Source organism: Cydia strobilella, chromosome 3 (genome assembly GCF_947568885.1).
Source record: "Cydia strobilella chromosome 3, ilCydStro3.1, whole genome shotgun sequence".
NCBI lineage: Eukaryota > Metazoa > Arthropoda > Insecta > Lepidoptera > Tortricidae > Cydia > Cydia strobilella.
The window spans coordinates 22,384,920-22,401,039 of record NC_086043.1 but is presented as its reverse complement, the minus strand read 5'-3'; the positions used below and the strand labels follow the sequence as shown (position 1 = coordinate 22,401,039).

The 16,120-nt window shown below is 40.0% G+C and overlaps 1 protein-coding gene across 2 annotated transcripts; it reads left to right on the top strand.

Annotated features, from left to right (window-relative positions):
* Positions 1-397: 397 nt before the first annotated feature.
* On the top strand, positions 398-12,147 carry LOC134756323 (dynein assembly factor with WD repeat domains 1). 2 transcript variants are annotated; one of them, XM_063693154.1, is made up of 10 exons: positions 398-623; positions 2,373-2,507; positions 3,343-3,417; positions 4,457-4,579; positions 6,298-6,482; positions 7,551-7,683; positions 8,517-8,676; positions 9,470-9,607; positions 10,411-10,503; positions 12,016-12,147. In XM_063693154.1, the coding sequence occupies exons 1-10, from the start codon at positions 511-513 to the stop codon at positions 12,118-12,120; spliced, it is 1,260 nt and encodes a 419-aa protein (XP_063549224.1). In that variant the 5' UTR covers positions 398-510; the 3' UTR covers positions 12,121-12,147. The 2 variants fall into 2 exon arrangements, with proteins under 2 accessions (XP_063549224.1, XP_063549223.1); XM_063693153.1 differs by having other exon boundaries at positions 2,373-2,528.
* Positions 12,148-16,120: the final 3,973 nt, after the last annotated feature.

The following is a 16,120-nucleotide window of genomic DNA, read 5'->3' as shown; positions in this document are numbered from 1 at the left end:
TCTAAATGAATGTTATTTTATGTTGTTTTTAGTTGTTTTTTTGTGCTAATAAATATTTCTTATTCTTATTCTAATTCGCCGCTAGGGGCGCTAGTGTAGATGGTGGTCTTTTCCATAGTTCGAAATGTCAAATGTCACTTGTCACTTCAGTGACTGACAGCTGTTCTTTAGTCTTTTGGACCACCATCAACAGAGGCGCCAACTGGTGAGCAAAAAATCGATAGCCCTCATTATAAATATATCAACAAATAAAGTTAGGTACATAATATAAACAAGTCAACCTTAAAAAAAACTTACGAAACTAATAACCTACCTACGTGGAGCGCGAGACATGGTGAATTCTACAGCCAGACCGACACCTTCTTTGGGATATACGTCAATATCTATGGCGTTTAAAAAAAAATGGTTGCCATGACAACGGTTATTGACAAAATCCTGACAGTGTTTTAGAGAAAACTTTAATCTTATATCAAATATTGAAATGTTATTTTAGACTAGTTTTAATCGATAATGAAGTTGTTAAAAATACATTTGCGGTATCACCCGCCGGGGCTGATTTTAGAGTATTCTCAAAAAGGCACTGTGAAGAACAGAGAAATTGACCTCCTGGATTTGAATAGCAAGTAAATATACCTAATACTTTAACCATAGGTATTATTTATTAACATTAGTTAGTACTTACGGCACTAAGATGAAGTAGAAATCCATTTTTATTGCAACTCTCAGGATTGGATTCTTCTTTTCTCGCCTTGACAAGTTATAACCAAGTTAGAACGTAGTGATTATATGCTCTTTGGTTATAACTGTTATAAGTGACAGGTTATCGTGACAAAATGGCATGGTAGATTTGTTGACATATAAATAAATAATGCTGTCTTGTATTTTGCCAAAACCGTTACAGACGAGTTTTTGACTGCAACACAATTCTAAGCATTATTCACCCACGTTCTCGACTCGGGAAAAGAAAGACCAAAAAACATGTTTTTTTGTAGAAAAAATAATTTTTGATATAAGCTTTTATAGCTGACTGTACAGTCAAGGGCATAAATATATATACATTCCCAAAGGTTCAAAAATATGGGTACGTTCATACACCTCAGACAATAAAGTATACATATTTTTGAGGCATTTGTCGGATCGATATTTTTGCTTTCGACTGTACTTTTCTTTCAACAGTCAACTAATAATCACACAATTCTAACAAAATCAAAAACAATTAGGTTGCGTAGTTTTATCCTATGGCCACCTCCTGAGTCCATCATCAAATCAGCTCGATGGTACAGTCGCCATCAGATATATCGGAGCGGCCAAGGTGCTCACAAATATCTGAACACGCCTCTATTGTCAAGGCGCTAGGTGCGTGTTCAGATATTTTTGAGCACCTCGGCCGCTCCGATATATATGATGGCAACTGTACCATTGGTACCACAATATTGCATTGTCATCCAACTTACGCTAGTAACTCAAGTAAGTATTGGAAGACAGTATCAGCTTAAACGTGTGGGAATTGCACTTTCCCATACAAATGTAGTTCCGCTCTCATTTTAAAACTACGTGTTGGATTGTAATGAAACTTTTCACATACGATGACACGAGGTATATCTAGGTCTGAAATTAGTTTATAAAGCTCCAGTTCATAGAACAAACGAAATAGAGAAAAAACAAGTTTTGTATAAATTCGCTGTATTTTTTTAACTATGGTATCTGGAGCTACATAAACTATTTACAGACATAGATATACTTTATCCTATTCTAAGTACAAAGTTTCAGAGCAATCTAGCCAGTCGTTTTAAAATGAGAGCGGAACTACGTTTGTATGGAGAACCGAGCTTGTATAAGCTTCCAAGATTTAACCTGAACATATCTACATTGCAGGTTAAATAAAAGCTGATTTAAATTAACACGATTTTCACTCATATTACGTTTATTTATGGCCTAACGTTTCGAACGTGACGTTACGTTCGTGGTCACAGGCAGACTGGCGAGGAATTGTATCAACATCTTCTTGCCGCGCAGTTTTTGCGAACTACCCGCACTTGATCTTGATTATTAACTTGTACGCTAGGGTTGTCACTTTGCCTACACACAACACTCACGACATCCGATGGTATGTGGTGGGATGTTTTTTCCCCTGTGACCACGAACGTAACGTCACGTTCGAAACGTCAGGCCATAAATAAACGTAAGTACGCGATTAAGTCCCGTGTTAGTTTATAAATTATAAATAAAAGCTTGTAAAAATAAAACCTAAATCTGTGTATGACTGTTCTAGCTAAATTGGACATTCTATAGCGTAAAGTATTGAACAACCAATAGCTAGGACCCTAAATGGCTTAACAATCGCAGAGCGTGATGATACATTTAACTTCCAGAAGTGACATCCACACACTAACCAACGAACTATACGCACGAGAGGTTCTCCTCACTGAGGACGTGAAGGAACAGCTGGAACAATGCCTCACTACGCTGAAGAAGAGGGTGGAACACGAGGGTCCGGCGGGGAAGAGGTTTATACCTTTGACTTCACGGTTGGATCGATTTGGAACATTCTTGTTTTGTCCCGTTGTCATCTGGGTCTTTATAACATTTAAAACTTTCGCGCTTTGAACACATATTAAATCACATTTAAAATCGGGTCGGGGTAAACCTGTGTCGAAACTTCGGTAAATAAAGGTAACAAAATAAATTCGCGATAGACCCGATTTTAAATATGATTCTGGCAAGAAAGAGTAGAAATTAAAAAGTGGCAATACTGTAGCGTCATCCCTTTCAAATCAATCTAAGAAAAACGGGACGGCACTAGTGTTGCCACTTTTTAGTTTGTGGTTTCTACTCTTTTTTGCCAGACTGTAATATCTAGGTCTTTCTTATAAGAACTCGTGCTTTGCTCGTGCTTACAACCTTTCTCTCGAAAAATACCATTTTGACAATGGGTCCTCGAAAAATCGAGGGAACTGTATATGGTTTGGGTATTTCGTCACAGAATAAATAATAGTACTACCGTACAGAAAGGAAACTTCCTACAAAACCGAAGTTTGACAGCGGTTGAGGGTAGAATCATGCTATCCCTTTGGTTGTCAAAATTCAAGTCATTATCTTATCTGTGGTCGTGCACGCAAAGGGACGTCAAGTTGTGCCAACCCTAATAATTGCTCGGAGCAATGCTGAGCCGAACGGAGCCGAGTTTGCCCGAAGCGAGGAGATTCGCATCCCTGATTTCGTGCAATTGTTCTCAAAAAGCTAAATTAAACATGCCGTTCCCTTCAGCAGAAGCTTTGTAGAAAAAATTATATAATATAAAAAAAATATTTATTTCTTACATATTCCCTCGTTGTTTATTAGGTTCTACATATACAAGACGTTGATGACCCATGTACTCCCGCTGACGAACGTGGCTTTTGACAAGACTGGAGAACGGTAAGAAATAGTCTAGAATCTGCATTATATAATATGTTATTTTAATATGCATGGACTTAGGCTAGTTTAATTAAATTTGTATGCCAGTTTGTAGGCACAATGTGGAGATCTTATGTAATAACATATTGTAAATAGTTTTAAGACCTCTGTAACCCATATTGACAAATAAATTATCAATCAATCAATCAATTATATAATAAACTAAAAAAGAAACTTATACCCCCTCCCCTTTATCGTGACGATAAATCGTAGTTTATAACAACTAAAATTGTCAACACGTTTCGCGCATTCGCGTAATAATTAGAATTACACCATAATGTTAATTTCGATTCATCGTTATTAAACTTTCCATTATTATTTTTATTCTGATCACGATACGCTCAACAAATTATGAGAAGCTCAATAATACTAATTAAATCTATAGCAATGTTATCTAGAAAACGATCGGTACGAAGATCGATTATGTGTCGCATCGCAACCTAGATCTCGCTTCCCGTCCGTCTGTCTCACGATTTCTAGTTCACCAAGTTGCTGAAGCGAAGTATCTACAAAAGAGGTTGCTGATAGTTAGTGCCTATTGGTATTGAGATAGATTTTATGTATGCTGTATATGGGTTCGTGCCGCAGCGCTGCCATATGTCGGTCTTAGTGTTTTCTAACTTGTTGCATTTTTATAAATAAGTTAGGTACTGTATACCTTGACGTTTTAGGGTTCCGTACCCAAAAGGTAAAAACGGGACCCTATTACTAAGACTCCGCTGTCCGTCTGTCTGTCACCAGGCTGTATCTCATGAACCGTGATAGCTAGACAGTTGAAATTTTTACAGATGATGTGTTTCTGTTGCCGCTACAACAACAAATACTAAAATTTACGGAACCCTCGGTGGGCGTCCGACTCGCACTTATCCGGTTTTCAAAATAATTTGGGTAGATAGCTGTGTAGTGTATAGTTGTATATATGTGTCAACTACCCTTTTGTCAGCTACTCGTGACCTGTTCTGACCTGTCAGCTAATTTGTCATATCACCTTAATTTCCAGATGTCTGTCAGGAAGCTATGACCGCACCTGTAAAGTGTGGGACGTGGAGTCAGGCAGCGAGCTGGCAACGTTGACTGGTCATCAGAACGTCGTCTACTCCGTCTCATTTAACTTCCCCGCTTGGTACGTTTTGTTCTTAATTATTAGAAACAATAGGTACTAAGAAACGAGTAGAGGAGTAAGATGTGGTGCGTGGAGTCAGGCAGTGACCTGGCCAAGGGCCTGACAATCTTTGATAGAGAAAGATAGTTTTATTGCGCTTCTATAAGAGGAAAGAGAAAATAGTGTCATGCTTTGTCCTTATCACCGACCGGGTGGCATCATAGGTAGGAGGCGATGGCGAAATACCGAAATTTATAAGAGTGAAAGAGAAAAAATCCTATGCTGCCCAAATTTTGTATAAATATTCTTTCTCTTACCCCCGGTCGCTCGGTGGCGCGTCTATAGCTAGCTATACACGCACGGATTTGCCCATCGGATCTGCCTGAAAGATGTGTCTGGCGGACACATCCATCAATGTGTGGCGAAAAATAGACACAGATGGGCAGCGGACGGGCATCCGGCGGACCAATCTGTGTCTATTTCTCGTCACACATTGACGGATTATTCCGCCAGACACATCTTTCAGGCAGATCCGACGGGCAAATCCGTGCATGTATGGCTAGCTTATAACTAATTGTATATATATATACTATGTCTTTGGACCTGGCAAAGTTGACTGGTCATCAGAACGTTGTCTACTCTGTCTCGTTCAACTTTCACAGCTTGGTAAGTTTTATCCACGTTTTATCCATTACACCTTTTTTTTACCCAGGGGAAATCCGTTAGGGATCCCACCCGGCCCGGGAGAGGCCGAGTGGGTATGTCCGACTCGCACGGACTAAAACCCCTGGGGTGTTCGACGCTCGCTTTTGGGCGGGGTTACGGGAACAACCTTGCAGACCTCCGAGACCCCGCCGGCGTTGCCCTTGCGGGCCCATCAATTTGGGGCTGCTCCAGCAGCCTACTCCGCTGAAAGCACCTCGGAACACTTGAGGGCCTTCCAGCTCGGAAACCTCTTCAGGCGAGTGATGGGGCTCCTGACCCATCACTCGCAGGTTCGAATCCATTACACCATAAACCAAGCAATACCAATACCAGCAGTGACTCCATGACTGTTCTGTAAGGTGTAGGACGTAAAGGGAGCGAGCTGGCAACGTTAATAACTGGACATCAGAACGTCGTGTTCAACTTTCCGGCTTAGTAAGTTGTTATCGCACGATTAGGCAAATAAACGAAGATTTTCGGCACGTTTGTCGTTGCTGAATCTGCTAAAGCCGATCAAAAATGCTCTTGTCCGAATGCATACAAAATTCTCACCTTTTGACGTTTAAAATGTTGCCAGACTATTATACATTGGCTGTTTAGCAAAAATGTGTCAACCTCAACCCACATACATTTTACAATAGGATGTCACCCCAAAAAATGGGCATTTTATTGCAAAATAAATATGGGTTGACACATTTTTAGGGTTCCGTACCTAAAGGGTAAAAACGGGACCCTATTACTAAGACTCCACTGTCCTTCTGTCCGTCTGTCCATCTGTCCGTCTGTCCGTCTGTCCGTCTGTCCGTCTGTCCGTCTGTCTGTCTGTCACCAGGCTGTATCTCATGAACTGTGATAGCTAGACAGTTGAAATTTTCACAGATGATGTATCTCTGTTGCCGCTATAACAACAAATACTAAAAAGTACGGAACCCTCGGTGCGCGAGTCCGACTCGCACTTGGCCGGTTTTTTATTTCTAAACAGCATCCTTAGGTACCTGTAATCCTGAGCATTTTCTCGCTCCTATATTTTCCAGTGACCGGGTCATAACCGGCTCCTTCGACAAATCCGCCAAAATCTGGGAGCCCTCCACCGGGGAGTGTCTGGCCACACTCTGGGGCCACAACGGGGAGGTGGTAGCCGCACAGTTCAGCCCTAAAGGGGACCATGCGGCAACTGGCTCCATGGACCATACTGCCAAGCTTTACGACGTCAGAACCGGTAAATTTCCTTTATAAACATTGACTTATATAATACTTCGTAAAGACGGGCCTTACGGGCACTAGTAATAGCGCCAGCACACCGGTGACACTGACACTGACACCGCTGTGCACGAATGCTAGCCAAGCGTGCGTCTAACGCATCTAGTTGCGACAATGGAGTTATAAAATTTATTCTCTAGGTCCGTGGTTGCGACGAACGTGCGCGTGATGCGAACTCATCAACCATTCGCTTTGTAGCATTCCACCGAGGCACACCTAACGAGAATGTTCGGCCGAAATCATATGAACGGGCCTATCTTTGCTTTTGAAATCTTTGTTTATAAAACTAAACTATGTTACTTCAACAAAAGGGTCAATATAATTCCAGCAGGCGTATCTCGTTTGCGATTATTGTGTGTATGTCACACACGTTAAGCGTACGTCACTTTTTGACACCAGGCGTTGGCAAGTTATAGTTGCTCAAACCAAATTGGCTTGGCATTGGCAGTAAATAAGAACAAAAAAAACTTTACTCATCCTTTCTTTTTTGGGTGCTAGTACTAGTGTAAGACGAAGATAGTATGATTATCTCTGTCTATGTTTGAAATGAGACAGTCCTTTGACAAACTATATGAGCGTTTTATTCTGTGCAAAAGTTCAGTTTTAATTATAAGCCTGCTAGATTTATTTAGCAATATTGTCGTTAGAAATTTTGCTATTGAATATTATCAGACGCTAATAATGGCGTGTGACTTGGATCTTGGTCACCTAGCACGCTTAGCCTGACTTAGCCCCTTCTGGACTAGCGTCTGGCACGGTGGCTAAAAAATAAGTGCATTCCCGACGCCAGAGAGGTTTTGGGATTATACTGAGCAACTTTTACTATGGGACCAACCCCGAAATCACGAAAAAAATTTTGGCTGTTTCATACATTTTGGCTGGTCCATTTTCTATGGGAGGGTAATTATTTTACGATTTCGTATGGTTGATCCCATAATAAAAGTTGCTCAGTATAATTCCAAAATTTCCCTGGCAACGGAAATGCACTTATTTTTTAGTCACCCGTGTATACATTGTATGTGTGCAGGGGATGAACTCCACACGTACACTGGGCACTCGGCAGAGGTAATCGCGCTGCAGTTTGACCCCAACGAAGGTCGGAGGCTCATCACAGGGTCCTTTGATGGCACCATCTCCATGTGGGATACTAGGATGAAGGAGTAAGTATCTCATACTCAGTATCTGTTGGTTTACCGTTTAAGAAGTTTGCTGGTCGATTTAGCAGATTTGTTGCATTTTTTTTTAATTATAATTTTGAATCTTGACAATCAATCATACAAAACTCCGACCATGCTAAGTTTGCAGTAACTTGACAATGAGAATGATAACGCATATAGAACTTAATAGAACCATACTTGATGGTTGAAGAAGCGTCCTCCTCCTCCTTGCTTCGTTCTCCTCAGTGCTGAGGGTCGTGACCTCCTACGGGGAGCACATGATTCCGGATGGCAGATTTTCAGGCAATTCGATCTCTTGCGACTTCTAAGGCATCATAGTACCTTGATGAAACCTTGAAGAAGCGTACTTGGCATGAAAACTTAGTGTGGCCAGATAAAGATAAAGATAATTTATTTGTCAAACATGAGTAAAGTAATATGGAGATGTTATTTATACTGTACAAAGTAGTCCTTCATGTTTTGCCTCTCGGCAGCAGATTTTATCTTATTAACGTCAAGTTTATGAAGTCTGTCGTTGAGCAACGTAAAGTTGACCTCGACGCTAAACACGACGAGCTGAAAACGCGCCAGCCTGCTTCCATTCACTACCACTACGTGGCTGGTGTCGTCTCGTGCCCTTAATGTGCGCGGGTACACCTCGAAAATCGGCTACGTCAGCCATCTTCGGGCACACAAGCGCCGAACTATCTAGGAATCAAAGAGGTCACCATGGCCAAAATTGGTCAGAAAGATCATCATTATCAAAGTCATTAGAGTGACCTGAAACTTTCTACAGCTTGCACATCTATAATCCTACCTATCCTTTTTCTTAACAGCCGAGTATCAGTCCTTTCCGGGCACGAGGGCGAAATTTCCAACGTCCAGTTCAATTGGGACAGTTCTCTCGTGGGCTCTTCTTCCTTAGACGGCAGCGCGAGACTGTGGGACGCTCGCCAAAGCTCATGTCTTGCTACCATCTCTACACACAGTGACGAGGTAACTGGGACAAACTTGCTGTTCTGGGACAGTTCTCTAATGGACTCATGGATTGTTCAGTCGAGTATCAGTCCTCTCCGGGCACGAGGGCGAGATCTCTAACGTGCACTGTGCAACTGGGACAGTTCTCTCGTAAGATCTTCATCACTGGACGGCAGCGGCACGTCAAAGCCTTGTGACAATTTCTACTCACAGCAATGAGGTAACTCTACGACTACGTTGCTTACAGAAGAATTAGATTAATAAAAAGCTTAAGATCTAAAAAATCAAAACTTCTTCCATTTTAACGTAAGATTAGGTGAGTACCGTGTGGGTCCTGGGACACAGGAGGGACACGGGTTGTGCAAAACTGGTCAATATTGTGTTATGTTACGCGTTAGACCTCAGCCGAGTCTTACAGACTTCATAAATTAGCTTTCTTACTAACTATAAAAAATCTTTCAACTAGGGAATTCCCTATGGGATTCCCTAGTTGGATAGATGGCAGCACCTTCTCTCTCACTCATCCAGTAAAGGATTCGTGTAGGAAATGCAACCACACACTGCTCGCCTTTAGAGTTGGTCAAAGGCGCCTAGCCTTTTGAAGATAGCTTACACCAGAGAATTTGAGACGGGTACCGTCGTGGCCGTGTGGTCTAGTGATCAGGACGTTAGCCGCGTAAGTTGAAGACGCGGGTTCGATTCCCGCCTCGGCCACCGGTGGACTTGGTCACATTTTCTTTGGTGTATGATATCTATTTCAGTTTATACAGAAAATCTTCTCTCGTTTGACAAATCTTCATGTATTTGGCAGGTGTTGGATATCTGCTTCGACTGGGCGGGACAGCGAATGGCTACATCGTCTAGTGACTGTTCAGCGAGAATCTACGACGTTAAGGGCGACTTTAAGGAGCTGGCGATCATGAAGGGTCATCGTGATGAGGTGTCCAAGGTCAGAACTATTATACTTTACTGTTCTATATACCGAGCGAAGCGACACATGAAGAGATGCAGCATCGAGCCGTCTCAGTAAGAAGGTTTGGCAGCACAGCGTCCTGATTGGCCCGGTGCAGGACAAATTGCGCGATTTCGAGGAGCAAAGGTATGTTTTATTCAAGTTCTGCGTTATCCCCGTTCTGCGAAAACATACCCAGCCCAGCCATATAGCTGTCTGACCGGTTCTAGCAAGCGAGCAGCTTACTTACTTACTTCACTGGCTCAGTGACCGAAAAAGGATCTTGGCCTCTGAGACAAGAGAGCGCCACTCTGCCCTATTCTGCGCCACTTCACGCCAGTTATATTCCGAGGGCGGACAGATCTTTTAGGGCTTCGTCACTCCAACCGCCCGGGTGCCCCACATACGCTCTTCTCTCAGCACGATCCCCTCCCATCAAACTGACCAAGCCAGCGGAGTCGTGTGGCTTTAATCTCGCCAATTATATTGGGCACCGCAACCAGCTCAGCTCCCTATTCTTCCTACGCCTCCAAATTCCATCTTAAGGTTGAAGCGAGTAGCTATAGTATAAATGGATTACGGGATATCTTTGGTGGTTGTGTTTTGTAGTTGAAAATGAAATTAAAAATAGGATACCTATCTTAAGTAGCCGTTAGCAAAAACCTTGCTTGTCCGACCTTGCATTCTATCAGAAAAGTGTACAACTATGGCCCCATATTTTCGAGCATAATATTTTCTTGATTTTCCAAGGTTCGTTTTTTTCTTAGACTTTATCATAAATATTATATGTTTGTTGCCAGGTATGCTTCAGTCCCGCCGGAGGTTGCCTGCTGACCGCATCAGCCGACCGCAGCGCTCGTATCTGGAACTCTTCCACTGGGAACTGCAGACAGGTACACTAAAACCTTGGCAGAATCTTTATGCAGACCAGAGCCGTCAACCACGTATCCGAGGTATCCGTAGTCCCCGGTAGGGTTGCCACCCATACTATAATATATAGTATCGTACTATATTTTAGTCAATTGTACTATATATTATACAAAAACAATATAGTACGAAAAATACTATATTTTCATAACTCAAGAAAGGGTTATACAAATGTCACCGATATCACATCGTATGCGAATTGTATTTTTAATTCGCCTCAAATCGGCGTCCTATTTTTTTTTTCCAGTAAATACAAAAAAAAAAATTTTGTCAAAAATACTATGTGTGTAAAGAAAAAAGGTGGCAACCCTAGTCCCCGACAAGCTCGGCCGAATTGCACCTTCCCATACAAACATTTTAAAACTACGTGTTGGATTGTGATCGTGTCAGATATTTTTGCGGCCTCCGTTATGTAACATATTATTGCAGGGAACTGTACCTGCACTTAGTCAGTCTCATAGTAGGTATACTATCTAAATTTAACCCAAAGCACGTCATACTCACAACATAACAATGAGATAAACATTAGTAACGTTAGCAAGTGGCTGGACGCGAAAAGTGGTCTAGTTTTTGACCACTTAGTGTTGTGACTCAGTATAGTGATGTCACTGGGTTACATAAATTATATTCTTTTGAACTTTGCTTATGCATAAAATGATCGAGTAAAAATGTCGAATTAGGTACTTTATATCTTGTTTTCAGGGTTCCGTACCTCGAAAGGAAAAAACGGAACCCTTATACGATCACTGTGCGTCTGTCTGTCTGTCTGTATGTCTATCTGTCTGTCTGTCCGTCTGTCACAGCCTATTTTCTCCGAAACTACTGGACCAATTAAGTCGAAATTTGGTATACATATGTAAGTTTGTGACACAAAGACAGGCATGTAACGTAAATAAATTAATTTTAAACATGGGGGCCACTTTTGGGGGGTAAATGAGAAAATTTAAAAATTAAAGTTTTTCAAACTATATCGTGTTAAAAACACTGATTTAAACTTTCACGATTTTTACTCATTATTATTCACAACGACGGGACTATATTAAATGAAAGAGCTCGTGAGAATCTCAAATATATATTTTTTATAGTTTTAGGATAAACATTTTAGAAGTTATTCAAGAAAATAGGCAAAAAATTACCATTTCCCCCCCCCCCTTTATCTCCGAAACTACTGGGTCTAAAATTAAAAAAAATATACACAAAACTTATACCTACCTACCTACTTATCTATCTACTTATCTTACTTACCTATAGATCACAGGAAAAGCTATTAGAAATGTGCAGTCAACCGTGAGTCGGACTTAATTACTTAGTTTTTGATCCGACCCCTACGGGTTTTTTAAAGACATTTCACTCACGTTTCACATAAAAAATACATTGTTTAAATTGTTAAATGTACGGAACCTTTGGAACGCGAGTCCGACTTGCACTTGGCCGGTTTTTTTTTTAACGGATGGATGAAATGTGACACTTTTTTTCAGGTGCTGTCCGGTCACGAGGGTGAAATCTTCTCCTGCGCATATTCTTATGCCGGTGACGCCATCGTCACAGCATCCAAGGACAACACGTGCCGTATATGGAGGTGATTGGATTGGTGGCAGTCAGACCACTAACGTCCAACCAAACCACCAACCAACCAACCAAGCCAAGAGACCAACAAACCAAGACCACCAACCACCAAGAGAGCTGGTAACATTGGTCATGCCATCAATTGACTTATACAAACAAAATTCCTTGGAGAATTCTCGTGACAAATTATAAAGATCGTTAAATTTAAGCAGCCATTGTAAACAAAAAACACAACTTGAAAAAAAATTGCAACAAAGCCTTATAAAAGTTGTCTCCCGTTGACGCTACACGCTGCGTCAAGCGTCAAGTTTTATTTAACAGTCGAGGGTGAGGGATGAGATATTTAAATATAATAATAACGGGTCCCGTTTCATAGAAAATGCCCCATATCGCCTCCTCATGTTGGAATTAGGTTGAGTGAGCCACTGTACCCGGCTATTTTTTCCGAGCCACTGTTTCCTACCCTACCCTATACCTAATTTATTACCTTTAAAAATCGTTAAATATACATTGTTTCTAGTGCACACGTGCGATAAAATAGATATTAATTGTCACGTACCTAACTATTAGGTAAATTACATCGTATCGTATCTAACTATTATATATCTGTACCTAACTATTAGGTAAATTACATCGTAAATTATAATTATAATATGGCTTACCTACTACGACGTCAATCTAGTATGTGCCTATACTATACACGCAGTTTTTATAATTTATAAAAAAAAAAGTTAATTTTTCGCTCTAGTTATATAATAAAATATTCATTATTATTCAACAACGACGGGACTTAATCGCGTAAAATAAGTTTTAAATTTACCTCCGACGTATCGAGGACGGCGTTGTCCCCGTGGTCTCAGAGAAGACTGGCTAAAGTTGACATCAACATCTAGGCGCGCGAGTTTTTCGAACTACCCGCACTTGGTCTTGTTTATTAACTTGAACGTTAAGTCCCGTCGTTGTTGAATAATAATGAGTAAAAATCGTGAAAGTTTATATCAGTGATCAGTGTAATGAAATATTGTTAGGAATTTGTCATGATAATAAATCAAATTTTATACTGTTTTATCTTATTTAATTTTAATTTAATTAAAGGTCGAATAATTAGAGTTGAACCAAGAAAAGTCTGCATAGATTTTGATGTTGACAGCAATGCAGGTGTTATTTTAACGCATTCACTACCAGGGGGCGTGGCCTAGGAACAAACTTGTATGACGGTGAACGCACATGTGCGTTGGGGGCAGTGAATGTGTTAAACGTCAAACTTCTATGAAATTATGACGTATAAATAACACTGGCACTGCGTGTGCTGTCACGCTGACTGCTGACTTTTCTTGGTCTAACTCTAGCACTTTTTGATTACAGAAATCATCAAACAGCAATAGTTGATTATGTAACAAAATATAATGCGCACAAAAATACAAGAATTATTCGTTCATTTAAAAAAATAAATTAGTATAATTTAGTTAAAGGAGGGAGGGTCAAAAAAACTTAGAAATTTGTGTGACGTAATTAATGGATGACCCCTACAGATTCGTGCATGCGGAATGATGTGTGTGTTGCATGAGATGCGCGCCAAGCGCCAAGAAGATCATCAAGGTCATATCAAAACCACTTCAAAACCATAATAAATTTGTAAAATAGAATCTACCTATTGAATTTCTTAATTTAACCTCCTGACGACCGGCGTCCTACACGTAGTACATAGGCCCCAAGCAAGTTGTGACTTTGTGTCAACTTGACAAAGTTGAATTTAAACTAGCAAATTTCAAAAGCCGGTCGTCAGGAGCATACCTACACAAACAATGCACTGCTCAATCGCGTCTCGTTGCGTTTGCTAGAAAATTGAACTGTATTAAACACACCATAAGGTTGATTTTAGAACCGCACAATTCACCAAGAAACGTAAACATCGGGTAGTTTTCTAATTACCAAATTAATAGCTGTGACAGAAAGGGATGACTGGATGTAAATAGCAGTGGAAGAAAGAAGACGCAACGACATAAGCAAAAGTAATGGAGTACATCCTGCTGCGAAGGGGTCAAGTGAGTCGCGATAAGCGATGAGCCAAAGACAAACACAGTCGTGCGCGAAAGTGATAAGAATAAGAATAATTTTATTTATTTATGGCAAACTACATTTCATACAAACGTATTACAAAAAAGTATATTTAAACTTTTATTAAATATATTAAAAACGGGTCACTAACGTGTTTTAAGTCGAAAACGCTCGACATGTTTCACTCCGTACCGAGGAGCGTCATCAGGAGCTTTAAACTTTTAAATCAAAAACATTACTTGTAAAAAGATGCCAGTCTCGCAACGCAATACTTCTACTACAAAAAAGTTTAGAGATGTAATGTGATACCAAGTCGGTTATTTTAGTTAGTGCCAGAGGGCGTTAAAACCGCATCAATATTAGATATCTTTAATTTTGTAATACATATAATGACTTGATCGCAATCCGCTTTATTGGCCACAAGAAATGAAATTATCTCGTGGCCAAGCCAGTTAAGAAATATTAGCCTCGAGAAAATTCCAGTCAATAAATAAACATCTAAACAAAAGTATGTAAGGCCGGATGTCTGGAAGAGATCGCTTTTTAATGATAATTTTATTTTGTATTTGTCTTTATTGTACAATGAGTATTGCATTGTACATAAATTAAGAGTACAACACAAAAGAGTTTAGTACAACTAAAATAACATTTGAACAGAATAATATTATTAATATTAGCCTCGAGAAAATTCTGGAGCAGTCAATAAATAGACATCTAAACAAAAGTAAGTAAACTTATATTGACCGGGATATAGACCGTGATTACCTTTTGTACCTTTTGCATAGTCCCAAGGTCATTTCGACAGAACGCCACTATATACCAAGATTGGTAAGAGAAGCCGTTGAAATTCACAAATACAAAAATTTCAATCGTGAAGATGGGTTTAAACTGTCAAATGTGTGGAATCCTATGATTTGTTTGTGTAAAAAACCAGTGATATCCGAATCAAACACGCGTAGTGACACCGTGAGTATAGTGTGTTTGGACAGACCAACGAGTGTGAACGCGACCGGACCAACAAGTGTGAATGCGACCGTTGGTAACGTTGAAAGTGAACGCAGCCGACGCGCAAGAATGAGGGTAGACAGAGCGCTGTCTACACAACTTTGACACCCACCCGCTATCTTGAGTCACCCGTGAACATGATGCATGTAACTGCGTCAAAATATCGGGAGCTCATAAATGAAGGGTACACGGAAAGAACATGTCTAGTCACTTTTTTCGGGGAAAATAAGATTTTTAATTATTATTATTTATTAAGAAACAAACAGTCTTATAAAACAGATGAGTTTATAAAGTAAATTTTTTCTAGTAATTGACCTATAGTTTCCTATGTGTAAACGAATATTAATAAAAACTTATTACTAAGTACAAAATACATGCATATTGTAGATATAGTCCGACAAGAAATTATAGAAAATTATCAAGAAGAAAATGGCAACAATTTAGTACGATTTTTTTTTATTTATTATTATTTTTATTTTCATTTCAAAATGTAGAGCTCTTAATGAACTATTAGTTATATCTTTTGCTACCACTGTATAATATATGTAACACAACTTTTTTGTTAAAAAGACCTGGTCACGGAATTACCATACCATACCATACATGGATCCAAATTTTAAAACCGCGATTACTCAAAATGTTACTGAAGTGACTAATAGACATGTTCTTTCCGTGTACCCTTCAAATAATACAAAAGTTAATCACGGTCTATATCCCGGTTATGGATGGTATAGAAAGGACGCCAATCTCTTATGGCAGAATTGTTGCAAAACTGATCGCTTTCAGCTTTAAATAATAGTTCCTAATCTCTCCGGTGGCGCTATATTTGGGCTCTGGGACATGAGTATAACATGAATGCAACAAATAACCCGACCAAATTACGTAGGTTGTTTTTTGGTAGTATTTCGGTGTATGGTGGCGCCGCCTAATTACTGTTTTTTGATGGACACTTTT